General features: G+C 36.9%; 1 protein-coding gene across 1 annotated transcript in view; it reads left to right on the top strand.

Moving 5' to 3' along the window:
• ARHGAP15 (Rho GTPase activating protein 15) overlaps window positions 1-22,978 on the top strand; it is an 858,653-nt gene that overhangs the window by 145,468 nt on the left and 690,207 nt on the right. The window contains exon 5 of the mRNA XM_036742514.1: window positions 1,383-1,470. Within this exon, the coding sequence (XP_036598409.1) occupies window positions 1,383-1,470 (88 nt within the window). The remainder of the gene's footprint in view (window positions 1-1,382; window positions 1,471-22,978) is intronic.

The following is a 22,978-nucleotide window of genomic DNA, read 5'->3' as shown; positions in this document are numbered from 1 at the left end:
AAATTTCCTTTTGAAAAAAGTACCCTTTTTGAACCAGTATCAAATCAATTAAGTTCAAATAAAAAAGAGGAAATGGAAGGTAAATGTTGTAAAAGTTAATTACAAATATATTTTGTAGGTTTTCCTGTGGGTCTCCTTAAAAAATTCCCAAAGACTTCTTTGCTCTTTGTGTGAATTAAACCCTTCCTTCCACTTTATGATCCAAAAATGGGAAAAAAAAACCGTGATGTATCAGGAAGAGCATTGGATTAGGAACTAACTTAACTCATCTCTCATCCTGACTCTGACAAGAACTGAATATTTGACATTAAGAAGCTACTTAACCTCTGTTGGCCTCCTAAACTTGCAGAGGATTGAGGAGGAGAAGGAGGAAATGTTGAACTAAATGGTCAAAAAGTTTTCTTCTTTCAGGATTCATTCCATGAATTGTAAGAATAAAATCACCCTTGGGTTCCAAATTAAGAGGCAGATTGGCTGGCTATCTTTTGGGAATCATCTCCTTTTATAATTTAGGCTATAAATTCGGGATTGTTGATTGCTTAGAGAGACGTATTGTTTCTTATCACTGTATGCCCTCTTGAGTGGAACTCAGTATATTCTCCAGCACCTCTGTCCTTAAAGCTCGACTTTTACCACAATTAAAACATATTATTAAAAATGTCTTTTATTTGTATCCTGACCTATAGTCTGAATCATGCTTATCCAATGAGCAGACTTAATAGTAGAGGTAAGGTCTCAGGCTTCTGTTTCTATTTTAGCATTGACTTGCTGTAAGACCTTGGTCATGCTATTTTCTCATTTACAAAAGTGATATTTCTAGTAGCAAGTCAAGATTTTAGGAAGATTCAAGAATTAAACTTATGCATGACCTTATAATTTAGAGGGAAATGTCCCTAGGAAAGAATACGTTTATTCATTCTTTGAACGTATACTATGTGATTTCAAGATACTTACTAGATAATAGGAGGAAAAGACACCCAAACCAGTAACTATGGTACAAGGAAGAGTTAGATAAAGTTAGATAAAGTGGCCGAAGTGCTATAAAAATGCAAAGTACTATAGAAGACTGAGGAGGGAAAAGTCCCTTTCACTCAGAAGGGAAGGGAAGGTTTCAGAGAGTAGGTAGCACCCAAGTTTTTATTATTACAGAATATTTTTCCTATTAAAGGAAACTAAATAACTAAATTAAAGGAAACTAAATGACACTATTACCAGTGTGGTCCTTGAATATATACTGATCAGCACTTAATAGACAACATCTTAAAAGACTGGTTAAAATTTTCCTTTAAAAATTTGTACCTAGTACCTAAAATACATAGAGACGCAATTATGATATGACTTCTTCAATTCATAAACTTGTTTTGCTTTATTTTTTTTTAAAGGAAAAACTGGTCTACTTCCTGGATTGTCCTTTCTAATCGGAAAATAGAATTCTACAAAGAATGTAAGCAACAAGCTCTTTCTAATCTGGTAAGTAGTTATCTCTTGACTGCTCTCATCTTTTCAGAAATATTATTAAATATAAGTTTGGTATCATCAAAAATCTCACCATGCCTTCAAGCCTCTAACATCTGAAAGTAGATTCAGGAAATGACTCAATAAACTTTTAATCAGATGAAGGGGGAATGGAACTTAGTGTCTGTTTTATTAAGTGGTGCATTTGGAGAATAATTGCAAAGCGAGATGAATGGTGAGTGGCTATCTAGTAATGTGAAGGTAACACTTTAAATTGAGGTGCCATTTATAAATGCTTTATTCTTATTTATGAAATGATCGCTAAATGCACCTACTTGCTCAAATAATGTATTATAAAGTATGTTATAAAATGCATTAGTAATAAATGCTTAATGGATGAGGCTATGGGAAGCTGTTGTAAAGAATATTATGAGACGTAAATCGTATTAAACCATATATGTGCATCTTTAATACATGAATTTAAGTTGTTATCCAGCATGCAATAAAGCGCTTCACACATTAATAAATAATAATCAACTGTTTATAAATGGCACCTTAATATAGGGTATACCAGTGGGGAAACACTGTAAGTTAGCAAAGTGATTTTTTATCTTAGTCTAACTGTGACACCCCCATATCCAGCTGACCTCACTGAATATTTTTTATGACTCCATCTAATGCAACTAATGCAATTCTTGTATCCAAGAGCTACTAAAAAGTCATATTTGTAACATCTCAGTATTGTACCTGGAGGAGAGGCCACAGATGTCTGTCTTTAGGAATTTGACAGTCAGAACACAAACAGTAATGGCATGTAGCCCTTCAGTGCTATCATAAGGATACTGTGGCCAGCAAACTCCTCCACGGTGTCCCAAACAGCAGAAGTCACTACTGCAGAAGGACCAAGGACACATTTGACAGAATCTGATTGTGAATGGCTCCCAAGGCTGAGCTAACCTGCCATACCGTGTTGAAGTGATGTGTAGCTGGGAAAGGTGCATGCCTGGCAGGAGTCAAAAACAATAACCTAGTTTATATTTGGCAGGTAATGAAATGCTGGAGAGTTCTCTGTGCTCCAGCCATGAGTCATGTTTCCTATGTAATCCTTTTTAAATGGGAAACACAAAATCATTCACTAAGGGACATTCATTAAAGGAGGAGATTGGAGGAAGAACAAAAGGTGGCATTTGGTTTGTTCTGATAATTGCAATAGCCCTTTATCCCCAAGTGGCCAGCTGGTTTCAGAGTTTTGATGTGGTCCAATCAGGAAATTAATTATGAATAAATTAAATATACTTGAATCTTTTGTAGTGAGCTACTTTTGACTGTTGCGGAAATTTGTGTCAGTGTTTTTTTGGCTAGGGTAAGTTTAAAATAATCTCTTTTAAGGGAATGAAGTAACCTTAAGGGCAATCTGGATGCAGGAAAAAAAAACAAAAACAAAAACCTCTCATTCCAATGCCACCCCCTTGGCTTTTTCTTTGGATGAATTCTGATGGGGGAAGTGGGGAAATGAAGGGAAATTGTTTGCATTGCTCAAGCCTTGCTGCTGAGAAGATCATCTTTGTCCTGCTGAGTGAGAAGAATACTGTTGGAGCTGAGTTTATATGAATGTGCTGGGCTAATGGGGGAGATTAGGTTCCAAATTAAAGCATTTGGTTTAGTTTAGTTTCTCCTCCCCCCCCCCTTAAATCTCTCTTACCAGGAGATGCACTTATCAACTGCTTAATTTTATCCAGGTGGGAGAAAACTCCATTTTAAGTTATGCTTAATATTTAAAAACCCGGCTCACTAATTTGGTTTCTTTAGTTTAACGGCAATTGGGTCTTCAGAACTATTGCAAAAAAATCACAAACTCTTTGACTTTTAGAAGAAGAAAGAAGAAATTGGTAAACATAACTTGGCAATACTAACAGAGTACTCCTGGCTCTGTTTTCAGTGCCCTTATTTATTTTTTTTTTCCCAGGCACTCATTGTCTTCAAAGGGAATTCAGGGCAGGACCTAAATGTGAGCTTTGGTAATAGAGATGAGAGTTAAGAGCTCTTTGTTTATACAGCCTGAATTGTCTTACTAGTTGGCTTTTTGGATTTGATTCTAAGTAAGTATTAGAGCCTTAGAGGGATCAACCACATTGACCAGTCTCTTTCTCAAAAAGATGATATGCCGATTGCCAAGCTCTGATTAAAGATAATGTGGTTTATTTTGAAAGAGTTTCATGATAAACTTTTGAGATTTTTGTTCTTACCCACTTAACACATGCTCGCATGTGTTTTATTGTGTTGGGGTAGGGGAGGAATTCCTCCCTTTCATCCAAGAAGTCATGTGAAACTGCTCATGACTAATGACAGAAAGGGGTTGAGAAATGTAAAAGGTATGTACATACTCAGATTTACCAAATGGCTTGGTTCAGCCTATTTTGGCAATTGAGGTACTTGAATGTTTGGTGCGAATTGAGCTAAGCTAGGCGTTCAAAGCAGAGAAAATATGCTAATGGACAACAGTCCAAGAAAATTACCACCAGAAACTCTCCTCAATAGGAAATATATATTCATGTGCTATACAGAGCTTATTATCCTTATTAGTCTTTTTCCTAATATAAAATGTAAACTCTTCAATGTGACATTTTAAAGTCAGCCACAATACAGCTCCCTCCTATCATTCTAGACCTATGTCATATTCCCACCTACTCTGCTGCACTTTGGGTTCCAACTAAACTGACCTAATGACAGCTCTTTGCCAAACTCGATACTTCACATCTCATCTCTGTACTTTTGCTGAGAACACACTTTAACTTTACCTCTGCCTCTCAGTATCCCTGGCTTCCTTAAAGGTTCAGCTTAAGTGTTCTTCCTGTAAGAAAAGATAGTATGGTATCTGGTTTTGCTCCCACAGAAGCTATCCATATAGCTGAGCTAAAGTTTATTTACCAAGACAATGGCCATCCTGGTGTCAGAGAAGCTAGAGAGGCTAAATCTGTTGAAACAGTTCAAGCTTATCATGTCAGTTCAAGGATCAGGTCTTGGTCAAGTGTCCAGGCCTACTGATCTGCATAATTTGCATATGTTAAAGAGGAAAGGTAGGGAAATAAAGAATGTAGATTAATCCTAACTCAGACAAGGAAGATAGAACTAAATAACTTCACTTTTACTTCTGTATCCTTACTATCCTATCTATGTAAACTGTATAACTTAAGAAAAGTATGTAGAAAAGTAAAGAATGTAAACTAACTCTAACTCAAACAGGAGTGGAGGAACTGGTTACCCTCACTCCTGCTTCTATATCAGAGTCAGTATTCCTAGTGAGCCCTGCACCTGCTCTCTCTTGAGAAGCATAATACATGCCTTCCTCTGTCCACGCTGATCCTGAGTTCTTTGGGTGAGAATGGGTAAATCACACGGATCTTCCTAAGGTTATGCTACCAGGAAAGTAATGAGCTGCAGAAGCATATCTTGGGCTTACTTCCTGACCCTGCCTTGGGGAGTCCTGTGATCCCCACAGATTCAGGGGGGCTACCATTTGGTCTTCCTCAGGGAGTCCTGTGGTTGGCACAGCCTTCCTTAGGGGTTATCACTTGGGTCTTTCTTAAGGTCCAACCATGGGGAGTCCTGTGATCCCCACAACTGTACTAAGGGGCTATCACATGGTTCTTCCTCAGGGTCTGATCCTGCCTGGGGGGTCCTGTGATCCCCACAGACTAAAGGACCATCACAAGGTTGTTCCTCAGGGGTTTGGCCCTGCCCAGGAAACCCTGTAATCCCCACAACTGTGTTTCTCACATTCCTACAGGAAGCCATTCCTGCTCCTTTAGCTGTAAGAGAATTCTTTCCCTCCTTAAATTATCTGGTATTTGCTTATTTTTATACATGTCATATCTTTCCAATAGAATCAGCAGGTCCTTGAGGGGTGGTGTTGTTTTGTTTTTAATCTTTGTATTTCCAGTGACTAATATAGATAATGCCCTGCACAAAAGACCACAGATTTTGAGTTCGAATAAGCTTTAGAGAGTATCTTATCTAGTACTCTCTCCCCTACCTTACAAATGAGGAAACTTGAGTGAGAGAAGTTCACTGACTTACCCAGGAGTATAAAGTACTGTTTCAGTTCTAGAATTTCAGTCTTCTTACACCTTACTCCCCAAAATATAGTCCTAGATCAAGAGACACTAGTCTTCTGGCTGTTCCAGGAAGAAGACATTCATTCCATCGCTAGGCTCTGGGCATTTTCTTGGATTGTCCCTCATACCTGGAATACTTTCCCTCCTCCCACCTCTCTGGCTTCTTTTGAGTCCCAATTAAAATCTCATCTTCTACAGGAAACCTTCTCTAATCCCTCTTAATTCCAGTGCTTTCTCTCTTTTAATTATTTTCTACTTATCTTGTACAAAGCTTACTTTGCATTCATCTCCCCCATTAGAATGTATGTAAGCTCCTTGAAGGCAGGGAGTCTTTTACCTCTTTTTCTATCTTCAGCATTTAGCACAGTGCCAGGCACACAGTAGGTACTTAATAAATGTTTATTGATTATAAGTATGGTTTACAGAGAACTCACCAGTGCATTCACTTAGAGATAATATAGATAAGCATCTATTAATATTAACATTTACCAGGACAACCAGCAAATCTGAATTTCTGGTTACCTTTCATTTTTAGACTGCATAGTTCAGGATGTCTAGAGGCTAAATGTGCCCAGAGCCATAGCTTGGGGGCTAGAGTCTGAATCCAAGAATAAATCACTCCATTCAGGTATCCCATCTGCTTAAATATTTTATAAAGCTGAAATCCATTTAAATTGAATATGAAGGAGAATTTAACAGATTCTATCTCAGAGGTGAATAATGTAGTAAAAGCATAAGATGACTGACTTTAGAGCCGGAAAGCATCTTAGAGATGAAGTAATCCAGTCCCATCAATTTATAGATGATGAAACATTTCCTAATCTATCCATCTTTTGAAACTTACATAATGGATAGTGTTGATTTCCCTATAATCTCAAATTCACTTCCTTCTGCTGCATTCTAACTTAAATGATTTTCAGATTAATAAAAATTGCATTATTCAAGACAAGACTCTTCTTTCATTTGGAAAATATGCACTGAGTGCCTCAAGGCCTCTGAGGAACAGGAAAGGGGAAGGGAATAAGCATTTATGTAGTGCTGACTATGTGTCAGACACTGTACTAAGTACTCATTTTAGAAATATTGTGTCATTCGATCATCACAACACTGAGAGGTAGGTACTATTATTATCTTCATTTTACAGTTGAGGAAACTAAGGCAAACAGAAGTTAAATGACTTGCCCAGAGTGACATAGCTAGTAATTGTCTGAGGATGGTCTTCCTGACTCCAGGTCTAGGCCTCTATGCACTTCACCACCAGCTGCCCTTAGGAAGATAATCAAGATGTGGAGAAAAAATCTGATGTCATTAATACACAAAAAAATGGTAACTGAGAGGATAATGGCAATTAGCAACATGTATGTGCCTTCTTTTAATTCTGCTAGAAGTGGGCCTAATGTTAGCACTCTCTCATTTCAGGTACATATTACTAGGAAAGGGAATCCTTTTTCAATAAACACCACTGGGAAAACAAGAAATTAGTCTGAAAAAATGAATGGGTATAAATTCTAGATGGATAGATCATCCAAGTATAAAAAAATCAGACCATAAAAATTTATAGAAGTTAATATAATTCATAATTATGAATGGGGTAAATTCATAAACAGATAAATGATAGAGGATAACAGTAATCTTAAATTATATTCAATTAAAAAGCTTTTACAAAAATAAAACAAATTTAGTAAGACTAAGAGTAGAGAAAAACATTGCATTAAAAAAATCTCCAATGAAATGCTAATACACAACATCTACAGGAAATTGGCATAAATAAATAAGATTAAATACCATTCTCAGAAGTGGTCAAAGAACATGAACCAATAATTTTCAAAACAATAAGTAAAAATGACTATTACTTAAAACATTTAAAATAATTAATAGTGAGCAAATATAAATGAAAATAACCCTAGTATACCAACTAACAATCATGTGTCTAGCAAAGGTCCTGAAAGCTGAGAAACTCATTTTTGAAGTGATTTGGGGAAGACAGGTGTGTTAAATCACTGCTAGTAGAGTTGTGAATTGGTTTCACCAGGAAAACAATATGAATTATTGAAGAAAGTTACCAAATTGTTCATAACCTTTAACCCAAAGATTCCTCTACTGGGACTGTATTCCAAGGATATTACTGACAGAAAGAAAAAACCTACACATACAAAAGTTGTTCATAATACCATCATTCGCAATAATAAAATGCTAGAAACAATATGTGTGCCTAACAATTGGGGCATGGATGAATATATTATAATGTGTGTGTGCGTATATATATTATATATATATATATACTTTATATATATATATATAATATATATATGTGTGTGTGTACATGTGTATGTGTATTTGAATATTCATCTACCACAAACAGTGAAAATTATGAAGAATTAAGGAAAATATAGGTAACCTTGTATAAAGGAATGCAAAATAATGGAAGCAGAGTCAAAAGAGCAGCATGCACAATGACAGTAATATTTAGAGAAATAATAAAACTCGGGTCAAATAAAATAGTACTACATTGACAAAGTTAAAGGATGCAGTCCAGAATGCCTGTGTGAAAATAGTGTTTTAATATGTGGTCAGAGGAACTGACACTTGTCACCTGTATAACTTTGAGCAAGTCATTTTATTTCTCTGGACCTCAGTTTTATTTTCTGCAAAAGAAGTGGGTCATACTGTGTGGATACCATGTTCACCTTCAGCTCTATGTGATCTTGTGATCCTGTCTATTAATGATAAAATGTTTTCTTGGAGAATATACTGCGTCAATGAGTTTGTTTGGATATTCTGTCAAAATAAAACATATCGATTCATTCATTTCAAAACAATTGTTTATTTTTAAAAATTGTTAGTATTTTTTTAAGAGGAAATGACTAACAGAATGAGGGGCTATAGTTTGCAGGAATGAAGAGGATTAAAAACACCTCATAGGAAGTATGTTAGGAGTGGAAAAGAAAAGGACAAATTTAGAAACAGGAAGAAAATTCAAGAAGGCAATTTTGTAAATGGAAAAGAAAATAAATTGGAGGAGTAATTGTTGGATGAGAACTCCCACTAAAGTAGGAGATGAGATTATTTGCTGAGAATGAAAGCTGGGGAGAAGTCATTTTAGCACTTTTCCTGCTGGATTGATTCCCCTTTTCATACACAGAAGTGCCTAAGGTTGGCAGAGCGGCACAGCATAATCTTGAAGCTGAGGAGGGCAAAGAGGTGAGAGCATAGGGTGTTGCATTAGTAACTGAAGCAAGTATTGAAGTCATTAAGGATGATGACAGGGAATAGGGTAGAGAAAAGGACTGTGAGTTAAGTACTGCATTTTCTTGGAAGCTGGTAGATAATGGTGTGGAATTAGTTATCACGCGTGTCCACTGTCTCTTGACTCTGCTACTACAGGCTCCTTCTTCCATTGGTGGGTTCTTCCTGATACCTCCATTTTGCAGATCCTCAAATCGGTCATCAAGACTATGCTGCTGTACCTCAGCTGCCTCCTGACTCCAATCATTCAGGCCCTTTCTCCTATTGTGGATTTTTCTTGGAACCTCCATTTTGGACTAGGATGAGCCATCCTTCATTCTCTGGACTTAGCCACCATCCCCTCACTCTCACTTTTCAGGTCACCTTTTATGTGTTGTCTTCCCTTAGTAGGATATAAGCTCCTTAAGGCCAGGGACTGTTTCCTTTTTCTTGTATTTGTACCCTCAGTTGCTTGACACATAGTAAGTACTTATTATTAAATGCTTGTTGACTGACTGATTGTTGGATTGTTGAGTATATATATATATATATATATATATATATATATATATATTAATTAGTATGCATTTTAAAAGAAGCAATACTAGTGAGGTGTGGTGGAATAGGAATGAGCATTCTCTGCCTTGCTTTCCAGTAAATCAAAATAGTTGAAGAAAGCAAATTTAGGGAAAGAGGAAACTCAGATTTCAGTTAATGTGAGGAGGTGAGAGGAGTGCTTGCACAAAAGCTTGATGATTTAGGGAAGTTTGATCAAAAATAGGACCGTAACTCTAGGGCTGGAAGGAACCTTAATAGCCATTATTTTACCCCTTAAGTTTATAGATAAGGAAGCTGAGGTACATAGATGGAAAATGATATGGCTGGAGTCACATAGTAAGTGTCTGAGGTGGTTTCCAAACCCAGGTCCATTCTGCCATTCTTCTTCTCAATAGAAAAGACCATCAACAGAACCAAATGTAAAGATCTTGTAAAAAGTGGGACCAACAGGGCAAGGAGTAGGACTATTCTGGAAAGAGATTAAGAGAGTATAGGAAGAAGTAGCAGGAGTGAGGAAGGTAGGCACCACCAGTAGGCACTGATTAAGCAAGGGATTGGGAGGTTGAGCTGAAAGAATCTGGCAATAGGTGAAAAATTAGATCTTTCTCTGTGTATTGATTGGTTTGTTGGGATGCCTGTGTCGTGCACAGATGCTTGGGCTTTTCTGTGGTTTATCTTCTGAGAACTTCATATGGAAAGTGAGGATGTGGCCATGAAGGGGAACTAACATTTGCTATTGGCTATTGTCTGGGTGGCTCAGTAGATGGAGTACCAGACTTGGAATCAGGTATACCTGAGTTCAAAACTGACCTCAGATACTTACTAGCTGTGTCATCCTGGGCAAGTCACTCAAGCCTGTTTGCCTCAGTTTCCTCATCTATAAAATGAACTGGAGGAGGAAAAGGTAAACCTTTCCAATATCTTCTTTGCCAAGAAAACCCCAAATGAGGTCATGAAGATTTGGACGTGGCTGAAATGACTGAACAACAACTGTAAATTTGCTGTGGGATGAATAATGGAAGAGTGATGGACTATTTAGACTACAAATTTAGATTTAGGGATGTTCTTAACACCTTTATGTACCCAGTGTGGCTCAACTTTACACCTTGAGAGTATCATGATTAGCTTTCTTATCCTGCACTCTGCATTTAGGATGCAGTTTCAACCTCTGAATTCAATGTATGTGGAATAGGAGAATGTTGGCAACAATCAATAAGCGCATATTTAAAATCAGAAAATAATAGGAAGGCACCATTAAGAGAGGTATTCAAGGAGACAGGGATTTTTATTTTGGACAAAGGAAAATGTTTGTATTTCAGTCAAGCAACAAGAATTTATCAAGTACCTACTATGTGCTGGGTGCTAGGGATATGCTATATAATTCTTAATGCAAGAATATTAAGTATTCCAGTTGCAATATATCTTACCCTGGTTGGAGAGGAGTTGGGCACAGTGAGGATACAGTTGGACTTTGAGTCAAAAGAAACTTAATAGAGTTTAATAGAGTTCTGGGTGTGTGTGAAGGAGGAGTGCAGGTCAAGAGTTTTAATTTTGGATTTGTTGAGTTTGAGATACTTAAGACCTTCATCTTGAGATGTCCCACATACAATTTGTGATGCAGAACTGGAGCTTAGGAGAGAGAAGGGCCAGAGACATGGGCCTGGAGAACATCTTAATTCAGATAATAATCGAAACCATGAGAGCTGAGGTGATTTCCCCAAGTGAGATAGCATAAAGGGAAGAAAATAAGGGACCAAAACAACTTTGGAGGACACCAAGGTTAGTGAGTGTGACCTGAGTGAATGTTGTGCCAAGGAAGATGTTAGGTAGGAGAAATAGGTGAGAGAGCAGTGCCATGAAAACCTAGAGAAAAGAGAGTATTCAGAACATGAGGATGATCTAAAATGTCAAAGGCTGCAGAGAGTGTCTGTTAACACTAAAACATACTGTATAATTCCAGAACAGTATAAATATATTAAGCACTTAACTTGCCCCAGAAAGAGGTCATTTAGCACCCATAATGTTCAGAATAAACCACATATGTTAAAAGTATTTTTAAAATTGTATTTTATACAACACTCAAAAATCTTTAACAAATAATAATAGTAGGTCAACAATACTACTTTGAATGAAAGAAAACTTTTCAAGACATTTAATGCACTGTTTGCTCTTTGAAACCACTCATCCTTCCATAACCTTGAAGGCTAAAAAGGAATAATATAAAAGGCCTCATTAAAATAATCTGTTTACTTTTTTAATATTGTTTACTTCCAAGAAGAGTGAACTCAAGCATTACTTAAATAATGTAATAAAATCAATGTTCATTCAGTATAGTATGACTTTAATAGCAAAATGAACTTATTTATGAGCATAAAATGATCTGATTTAGCAAAAAGATCAAAATAGTTTTTAATCAGAAAACTGTTCATTAATAATTAAATATTGTGGGCAAAGTGAATATGGGAAGGCTTTAGCTTTGCAAAGAAAATATCTTTCTTTATCTTTGCTTTATCTTTGCAAAGAGAGTACCTTTCTTCTTACCTTCCTGCCTTCAAAAGAGAAATTGGAAATGTATCACCCAGCTTCATTCATCACTCTGTTGAAGGAAATTCAGGCATTAAAAGACATCTTATTTTTCACCTCTAAGCTCATATAAGAGATCCTGTCTCTGGGAAGAATAGAAGTATAGTTATCACTGGGAAAGGTTGTTTTTTTAAATTGTAAATATAAGGTCTTTCCCCCCTCTTTTTGTGGTTTATGCTAACATACGGCCTCATCATTTCTAATAATTAGACAAAATGATAACGTAAAACCTAAGGGGAAGAGGAAAGGGAGGGAAGGCAGAGAGAGGGATAATGTATTCCTGTATTTTATTAACAAAAACCTCTTTCTAATCAAAAATTAAATCAAGCAACTGATATAAATACAAATGAGGTCTAGTTCTCTGCATTATACAGTATAGATGGATTTTTATAATTTTCTCCAGATCTGATCATTAACCACCATAAATACTGCATCTTACATGACTTTTAATAACCAGAAAACCTATGAAATTGATATGATGCTACATAAATAGATAATAGTGTACTATCCCTAAGCAAACTTCACCTTAGGCTGTCCCAGAGATCTATTTTCATTATAAAGCTTGACGCTCTGAGGTTTATCATTTTGGCCAAAGTAATACAACTGAATTATAGTTGGTCATGTGATATAATATGCTTGCATGCTTAAAAAATGACTTCAGAAATTCAGTAATTTTTTTTCCCTGAGCAAGTATTTGCTCTTGGGTATTTAATATTAGGTTATTGGTCCTTCTGGAAGTTTACTTAGTGAATGAAAATAATGCTTTTTGTATCCATATTCTAAGAGAGTAAGTGCTGGGTACCTTGACTCAAGGCACGGATCAGCAGCCATTTTGTAATAGAGATTCCACTGCAACAAATAGAGTTTTGTTTTGTTTTACATTAGCAGAGCATTTCTACCTGTTGGCCCCTCCAACTACCACCAAGATATCAAGCCTATTATAAAAAAAACCCAAATTTGTTTTTTTCATAGCTTTACATCTCTACCAATCCAGCAGGATTTGGACATATAAAAAAGTAATTCCAGAGTGTAAACAGCTATTATAGACTTATGCCTTCAGGTTTTAAAAATTTATGTGTAAGTGGCCTTCCACATGAAAACAAAGAGTATAAGGCTTTTTAAAAAAAGATTGATATGATCACAACAAATAAGAAAATTATAAATAAATACAAAAAACCAACACAAATTAATACAAAGTGAAAACAAAATTAGAATAATAGATAGCATACAACTATGTCGATATTAATGATTATAACAAAAACAGCAATAAAATCTAGGTAAAATGCACAGAATAGCATGTACAATGTATATGCACACCTCACATCCAACAGCTTTCTCCAAGCCATTTTGAGTCAGAGACTTGGTGATTTTTATCCTCCTCCATGATCAGTTTGGTGAAACTATCAAATTTTAATGATTGATTTTAGGTTTCACATTTCTCAATGACAGAAATGAATCTCCACTTACTTTCTAGAACACAAACTAATAGTAATAGAGTTATAAGAGACATAGTGTGATGTGGTGGGTAGTAGCCCTCCCTGGGAGTCGGGTAAACAGAGTTTCAAGTCTCACCGTTGACATGCTGTGTAACTGTGGGTAAGTCACTAACAACAACAGCAAATTATCATCATCATCATCATCATCATCATCATCATCAATAGTTGACATTTATATAAGGCAAAAAGAGGTTAAATGACTTGCCCAGGGTTACACAGCTAGTAAATGTCTGAGGCTGGTATTGAACTCAGGCCTTCCTGACTCCAGTCCAGCTCCTCTATCTACTGTACCACCTACCTGCCCCAATTTATTAATGCCACAAGGAGTCCTCTAAAATTAATGAGCAGTAGGAATTTCCTTACTGGTAATTACATAAATTGAAGGAATCAAAGACTTAGACTTCTCCAGCCCCTCCAAAGGTAACACAATCACACAAGCACACACACACACGCACGCACACAAACTGATTTGATGCCTATGTGAATTTATTAGCGAGCCCTTCTTTGCATTTCTCATGTTAAAAGCACTCTGACTCTAGGTCTCATCTTATTGGTTGGTTCCTCCTAGAACTTCTGAGGCACAGGCCAAAGATGTCTTCATTTCTCTCTAGGCTTCACTGCTGCCTTACCTCCACCTGACTTCCTCCACCATGCCCAGTGCCAGGTGCCTTCTCTCACTCCTCCCCCTCTCCCCAAATCCCCATTATGTCCCTTTTCAGCACCCTTGTCTTTGTTGTCTTCCTCATTAGAATGTAAACTTCTTGAAGGCCAAAACTGTCTTCTTGCTTGTATTGTAGTACAAGGCACACTTAAGAAGTGCTTATTGACTGCCTGAATGACTTCAGGTATTTGGGATTTAATTCATATAAATTTGTACTAAATGATTGTTTCCATTTCCAAAAGAGACCGTTAAATAACATCCCAACAAATGCCTCTCAACTTTTCTAAAAAAAATGCATTTCAGAGTTTAATGACTCAATTTCAAGCCTTCAATTTTCTATATTGCTATTAATATGAGCTTCCAATATTGTTGTTTAGACCTACGCCATTTTATTCAAACATTAGTAGAGTTGAGCTGCTGGTCATGATCTTCTATGTAAAAGTATAGTATGCTCGCAAACTGTTTTTAAATCTTCCCTCAGACTTCTCTTCTGTAGGACTAAACACTACATGGCTTAGCTTTTCCTTGTATGGCTTACAAAACAACAGCACGGTCACCATCTTTGCAGTTCTTCTCTGAAATCTCTCCAAATACTTCCTAGCCTTCTGTGGTTATGGAATCCTAAAATTAGCTCAATCTTCCAGTAAATTCCTACCAGAATAATGTGAGGATTGCTCTCCTATTTATGTATCCCGTCATTGTAAAGTATTTATTTCTTTATTTGTTTTACAGGCAGAATTTATTATGTCTGAGGTTTTTCTATCATCATTGTACAATTTGCCTACTTGTAATATTCTGTCATTCTCCGTAGTGTTTTGCAAATGAAATTGTATTGCAAACAAGGAATATGTTGCCTTTGGTTTTCATGTCTTTTCATGTGGTGAGGTGCTGCAGTATTTACTGAGGCTGTTTCTGGGGCTTCATTTTCTCTTCATTGTAGTAACTATTTTGTTCTCTCTTTACTTTTGCCCATTTACAATTTATTGTTTAAGTTGTACAGGTGGGAGATGATACAATTGCATACAAGAGCTTCTTTTCATCACGCTTTCTTCTGGTGTGTTTTTGATTTTGACCTTTGCTTTGATAATACTCTGACTGAACAGGTAGCTAACAACTCTGAGGTGATACCCTGGAAGGAGAGCGCTGACTTGGAGTCCAGAGATATCTAGGTTCAAATTCTGCTCCTGTTGCTTGCTAGATGAGTGACTAGAAGCATGTAGTTTACCTTTCTGAGCCTCAGTTTCCTCATCTGTAAACAAAGGATGATAACACCTGAAGCATTTACTTTATAGTGTTGTTATGAGAATTAAATGAGGTAACATAAAGAACTTTGTAAACTTTAAAGAAACATTTACATGTCAGATATGACTATCTGCTGTTAATCAAAAATATTTACTGAATACCTACTATGTGCTAGACATCGTGCTAGGAACTACAAATATGAAAGAGGCTTACATTCTAGTCAATTACTTCTTGTATATTAAAATAGCTATTTTATTTTAAAAAGATTTTTTGGTGATGCTGGCTGAGTTTAATGGCTTATAAAATAATTGTCTAAGGAAATTGGAAACATGAATCTTTTGAGGAGTCCACAAGACCCTTTGATTTCTTGATCTTGATATAGTGAAGCATATTTTTCAAACATATTGGAAACATAGTTTTCACTGTTCTCTTTGTCCAGTTTCACTTTGAAGTTTCTAACTCTCAAGATACATTCTTGGATGACAATAAATACTTAACAAATGCTTGTTAGATTGATCCTGTCAATCCTAGAATTTCTCTTCTTCACCTAAGTGGTGCAGTGGATGGAATGCTGGGCCTGGAGATGGGAAGACCTGAGTTAAAATCCAGTCCTAGACACTTGGTAATTGTATAACCCTGGGAAAATCACTTTAACCTCTGTTGCCTGAGTTTCTTCAACTGTAAAATGGAGATGATGGTAGCAACTAACTCATAGAGTTGTTTTAAAGATCAAATGGGATAATGTTTTAAAATGCTTTGCATGGTGCCTGGCACATAGCAGATACTTAACAAATGCTTGTTCCCTTCCATTCCCACTTCAATTCCTGCAATAGATATTGGCACAAATGATGCAATTACCATCATGCTTATGGTCATCATGAGCATGTAAAGAACATAGGATTGTAGATTTAGATCTGGTAGAGATGGCCAAGTGTCTCATGAAATGATAAACAGACAGACAGGTGGATGGATGGATAAATAGATGGATGGGCAACTAGATTGCACAATGGATAGCGTACCTGGCCTGGAGTTAGGAAGATCTGAATTAAAATCTAGCCTCAGACACTTACTAGTTGTATGAACCTGGGCAAATCATTGAACCTCTTTTTGCACAGTTTTTTTTAGCTGAAATGGAGATAATAATAGTAACTACCTCCCAGATTTCTTGTGAGGACCAAATGAAATAATAATTATAGCATGCCTGGCATATAGTTTTGTTGTTCAGTTGATCAGTCATGTCCAACTCTTTATGACCCCATGGACCATTGCATGCCTGGCTCTTCTGTCCTTCACTAACTCCTGAAGTCTGTCCAAATTCACGTTTGTTCTTTCCATGACACTATCTATTCATCTCACCCTCTGCCATCCCCTTCTCCTTTTGCCTTCAATCTTTCCCAGCATCAGTCTTCTCCAATGAATCCTGTCTTCTCATTATGTGGCCAAAGTATTTAAGCTTTAGGTTCAGTATTTATCCTTCCAATGAATAGTTGGAGTTGATTTCTTTAAGTATTGACTGATTTGATTGGCCAACATGACAAAACAAGAAAATCATAAATGCTGGAGAGCATATGGGAAAATTGGAACAGTTACATTGTTGGTGGAGTTGTGAACTGATCCAGCCATTCTGGAGAGCAATTTGGAACTATGCTCAAAGGGATATAAAAAAGTGCATACCCTTTGACCCAGAAATACCACTTCTGGGGCTGTATCCCAAAGAGTTCACACAAGTGGCTAAGGGACCCGTATGTACAAAAATATTTATAGCAGCTTTTTTTGTGGTGGCAAAGAATTGGAAATCAAGGGGATGCCCATCAATTGGAGAATGGCTAAACAAGTTGTGGTGTATGAATGTAATGGAATACTATTGTGCTATAAGAAATGAGGAGCAGACGGACTTCGTAATAACCTGGAAAGACTTACGTGATCTGATGCTGAGTGAGGGGAGCAGAACCAGGAGAACAGTATATGTGATTACAGACACATGGTATCTGTGATGACTAACTTTGATAGGCTTGGCTCTTCTCAGCAATACAAGGTTCAAAGACAGTTCCAAAAGACTCATGCTGGAAAAAAACTATGCACATCCAAAGAACGAATTACAGAGTCTGAATGCTGATTGAGGCAAACTATTTGATCTCTTCTTTTTTTTCCCCTCTTTTTTGGTTTTGTTTCTTCTTTCTCATGATTCATTGCATTGGTTATAATTCTTCTTTACAATTTGACTATTGTGTGAATAAGTTTAATGCGAAGGTATATGTAGAACCTATATTGGATTACATACTCTCTTGGGGGGGAGAGGAGGAGAGGAAGGGGGAGAAAATTTGGAATTCAAAATCTTGTGGAACTGAGTATTGTAAACTAAAAATAAAAAATAAATTTAAAAGTATTGACTGATCTGATCTTCTCCAGCACCGCAATTTGAAAATGTTGATTCTGCAGTCCCCAGCTTTCCTAATAGGCCAGCTTTCACAGCCGAACATTACTACTGGAAAAACCATGGACTTTTGTCAGCAAAGTGATGTCTCTACTTTTTAGTATACTGTCCAAATTTGCCACAGCTTTCCTTCCAAGGAGTGTCTTTCCATTTCATGGCTATAGTCACCATTTAAAGTAATCTTTGAACCCAAGAATATGTGGCTGCAAGAGTTGGACTATCAGGAAAACTGAGCACTGCAGAATTGACATTTTCAAATTGTGGTGCTGGAGAAGACTTTTGGGACCAGATGCCATAATCTTAGGTTTTTGTTTTTGTTTTTAAATATTAAATTTCAAGCCAGCTTTTGCAATTCTCCTCTTTCACCCTTATCAAGAGGCTTCTTAATTTTTCTTTACTTTCTGCCATCCAAGTAATATCATCTGAATGTCTAAGATTGTTGATACATCTCCCAGCAACCTTAATTCTGGCTTTTGATTCATCTAGCCTGGAATTTTGCATAATGTACTCTGTATATAAGTTAAATAGAAGAGGTGACAATTAATAGCCTTTCATACTCCCTTCCCAATTAAAGCAATCAATTTGTTACATGTTCATTTCTAACTGTTGCTTCTTAACCCACAGACAAGTTCCTTAGGAGACAAGTAAGATGATCTGGTACTACCATCTCATTGAGGACTTGCCACAATTTATTGTGAACTTCATACTTAGAGGTTTTAATGCAGTCAGCGAAGCAAAAGTAGGTAGTTTTTGTTTTGTTTTGTTTCTGGAACTCCCTTGCTTTCTCTATAATCCAGTGGGTATTGGCAATTTGGTCTCTAGTTCCTCTGCCTCTACAGAAACTAGCCTGCACCTCTGGTTATTCTCAGTTCACATATTGCTGAAGCCTATCTTGCAAAATCAAGAAAAACCTCACTGGTGCATGAAATTCACACAACTATAGTTTGAACATTCTTTGGCATTGCCTTTCTTTAGGACTGGGAAATAAACTTACCTTTTCCAATCCAGTGGCTACTGCTAATTTTTCTAAATTTGCTGGCATATTGAATGCAATACTTTAATAGCATCATCTTTTAGGATTTCAAATAGTAGATCTGGAATTCAGTCATCTCCACTAGCCTTATTGTTAGCAATGCTTCCTAAGGCCCACTTCACTTCACTTTCTAGGATGTATGGCTCTAGATCCATAACCATACCATCATGGTTATCAGTGATGTTAAGATCTTTCTTGTGCAGTTCTTCTATGTATTCTTGATACCTCTTCTTGCTCTATTGTAATTCTATAAAATCCCTATCATTTGTGTCTTTTATCATCCCCATTTTTGCGTAAAACATTCCCTTGATACCTCCAATTTTCCGTAACAGATTTCTTGTCTTTCCCATTCTATTGTTTCTTCTCATTCTTTGCACTGCATTTATCTCTCCTTGCTGTTCTCTGGAATTCTGGATTCAGTTGAGCATACCTTTCCCTTTCTCCTTTTTGCTTTCCTTCTTTTCTCAGCTATTTGTAAAGCCTCATCAGGTGCCATTTTGTTTTCTTGCCCTTCTTTGGGTTACTTTTTTGTTGCTGCTTCCTGTGCAACCATCTAATCCCTTGAATCTTTTCGTTGCCTCTACTACGTATACAAAAGGGACGCTATTTAGGTCATACCTCCTTGCTCTGATGGTTTTCCCTACTTTCTTCAATTAAAATTAAAATTGTGCAATTAGAAGCTCATAATCTGAGCCACAGTCTGCTGAAGGTATTGCTTTAACTGACTGTACAGAGTTTCTCCGCCTTTGACTGGAAAGTACATAATCAATCTGATTTCAGTAATGACTATCTAGTGATTTCCATGTATAGACATTTTTTGGGTTGTTGAAAAATAGTGTTTTCTATGAACAGTGAATTATCCTGATGAAACTCTATTAGTTTCTGCCGTGCTTCATTTTGTACTCCAAGGCCAAACCTGCCTGTTTTTACAATTATCTTTTGATTGTCTGCTTAGGCATTCCAAGCCCCAATGATGAATGTGACATCTTTTTTATGTTATTTCTAGAATATTTTTTAGATCTTCATAGAATTAATCAACTTTGCCCTCTTTGGCATCAATGATTGGAACATAGACTTGTATTAGTGTGATGTTGAACAGTTTGCCTTGGATTTGAACAGATATCTTTGTCATTTTTGAGATTATGCCCCAGGACTGCCTTTCTCACGTTTATTTTTACTATGAGGGCTACTTCATTTCTTCCAAAGGATTTTTGCCCACAGTAGTAGATGTAATGCACGGAATGCACACAGTGAGCATTATATAAATGTTAGCTTGTAGTAGTAGTAGTAGTGGTAGTGGTAGTGGTAGTAGTAGTGGCAGCAGCAGGAGCAGCAGTAGTAGTTGTTGTTGTAGTTGTAGTATCAGTGCCATTATTATTATAGATTGAGAATTTGTTAATTTTTCACTGTCTGCCAGGTTCTATGCTAAGCTCTCATAATACAAATGGGAACAAATCCTTCAAAGAACTTACATTCAAGTAGGAAAAAGACAACACATAAAAGGGGGCCTAAAGGGATGGAAAGAAGGATACCCACAAAGTAGTAGGCCTTCTGGTGAAGGAGAGAAAAAGTGCAGAGAGTTAGAAGGGGAACTGGGAGTGAAGTGAGCATGTTCTGGGCACTTCATAAAATGGTGATTCAGGCAAGGGACTCACCAATCAAAAGAGAGGTTTGTAAACTGGAGGCATATCTATGGTGAGCAGTCTGTTAGTAAGGAGATAGGAAAGTCAGGAGATGGAAGGATGGGGCTAGGAATAAAGTGAGCATGGCCTAAGCACCCCATGAGATGATCATTCTTAGTATGTTTGTGAAACCAACTTTGATTCTTTTCTTTCCCAACATCGGGGGAATCTGAATTGTCATTCCATCCTCATCTCAGAGATTCCCATGAATGGCAAATTAAGGGACTAGAGTGACTAGTTTCATCAAACTGTCTAACACAATCAAAAGAAATTTAGGTGTTCCAGTTCATGTAGAGGGAGAATGCTTTAAGTATATGGCTCACTTTCTTCACTCATCTATCAATCTGTTAGCCATTGCACAAAGGTCTCACATTAAGAATAACATTAGGTTAATCAATGTTTATAGCTAGTCTAAGAACTTTGACTTTTAGCATCATTTGCATGCTCTTTTGCTATTCTGTAGTTCTTGGAGAAGTGAAAAGGGCCATACAGCACTGAGTGAAATTCTATACTTTGTTTCATGAATGACCAAATACAGAACCAAAGACATTTACCATATAGAGGCCAGTCTTCTGGTTGTAAGCCTCTCTGGTCCTTGGAGAACAGGTAGCAGTCTGTTGCTAGGCAAGGGCTGCAACTTTCCAATCATGATAAGCCATGATTGTATGACTTTTTTGAGGAATTTGGTGTGAGAACAAACTAACCCTGATTATCCTAATAATATTGAAAGAGAATGCTTGAAAGAGGAGAACAAAAATATGTTAGATGGAACATATCTACTCATAACATAATAGGAGCCCATTCTCATTGATGATCGTAGCAGTTTTGTTGATGAAAATACTTCTATTTCTCTATTCGCTGCTTTCATGAAAATCTATTGGTTAAGAATTTCAGTAAAGATGTAGTTCATTTCAGTATTCTATCAACTTGTTAGTTATTAGACAAATCTCACATTAAGATTTTTGGACTCTTCCACTTCAACGGCAACTATTTGGTATAGTAGATAGAGCACTGGGTCTAGAGTTAGGAAGCCCTGAGTTCAAATCCAACCTCAGGCTCTTAGGAGCTGTGTCACCCTAGGGAAGTCACTTAACTGTTTTTGCTTCAGTTTCCTCTTCTACAAAATGAGTTGTAGAGGAATTGGCAAGCCACACCAGTATCCTTGCCAAAAAAAACCCTAAATGGGGTCACAAAGAGTTGGACATTACTGAAAAATGACTCAACAATGGCTTGACTTAATGAAATGCATAAAGAAGTAGTATGTACTAGAAATAACACAATTCTAAAAGCCCCCAGGTCTGGATTTATAAGGCATTTCACAAAAGATAATTTTTGAAAAGAATGGAAACTCCACAAAGGATGTTAAACCCCTAACTCCCTCATTATCCTTTCCCCACTAAAAAGATAACTGAGAAACTATGAGCTTTTGCTAGCTGTTAACCTGTATATTTACTTGTTCATCTCTACAAAATATTTATGAAAATAGTCTCAGCATGCATAAACAGCACTCTTGATGAAAACATTAACAGGCAGGCTTTTTCAGAACCTTGTTTATTGCAGGTCACGTCTTCACAGTCATCCTTTTGATTAAGAGGGTGGTGAATATAATATTCTAATATTTATTGTTTATTTACAAGTGTTTGGTTAATCTAAATAGGTTTAAAAGCTACACTTAAGTGAGATGTTTTCCACACATATAAGGTCATATAGGTTAGTATGACAGATGTGTCCACATCTTCACTTTAGTATGAAAGACCACACAAGGAGGCAAAGTTTAGCTTTGATATTGTAAGTAAGGAAGATTTTGTATTCTTTTGAGAGTTTAGTTTCTCAGGATCCATGGCCATAACAATCTCTAGTCCCCAGGTGCTAGATAATAATTCTCTCAGTTGCGATTCAAAACAGTTTCCACAGTTGTTCAGTGAGATATAGGGGTGACGTAATGTGGTATTTACTTTGTTTGCACTGTGACGATATTGCTAAAGTTAACCCGTGAGGCTATTGCTGGAGTACACCTTCTTTGTCTATTGCCCTATAAAGCAAGGGGGCACTGGTCAGTAAGTTGGGAAGCCATTTGGGATTTGGGTAATGAGTAAAGGAATGCATGTACCTGCCTTGATTGGCCCCCATCAAGGCTTGGGGGAACCCATAGGGGAATGACAGCACAATGCTGGCACCTGCAAGAAGGATGATTAGTGGAACCTGTAGGAATTGGTGCTCCCATTATCAGCAACCCTCTTGAAAAGACTAGACCAGAATAAAGTAAGATTATTAACTCCTCAAAAGCTGTCTTTCTGTCCTTCCTGTCTGACCAGATCAAGAGTGAACCTGTTAGAGGCTGGAGTCCAAAAACTCCAGTGCCTTCCATGTATTATTTGTGAAATATATTTAAAGACAAGGAAAGACTATTACTGTAGATTAATGATCACAAGACAAAATGCACATCTCTTGCCTTTCACAGTACTGATTTAGCAACAGAAAAGTACTAATCCCT

The sequence above is a fragment of the Trichosurus vulpecula genome, chromosome 2 (genome assembly GCF_011100635.1).
Source record: "Trichosurus vulpecula isolate mTriVul1 chromosome 2, mTriVul1.pri, whole genome shotgun sequence".
Taxonomy (NCBI): Eukaryota; Metazoa; Chordata; class Mammalia; order Diprotodontia; family Phalangeridae; genus Trichosurus; species Trichosurus vulpecula.
The sequence above is the reverse complement of the archived record's forward strand: the minus strand, read 5'-3'. Positions and strand labels throughout refer to the sequence as shown.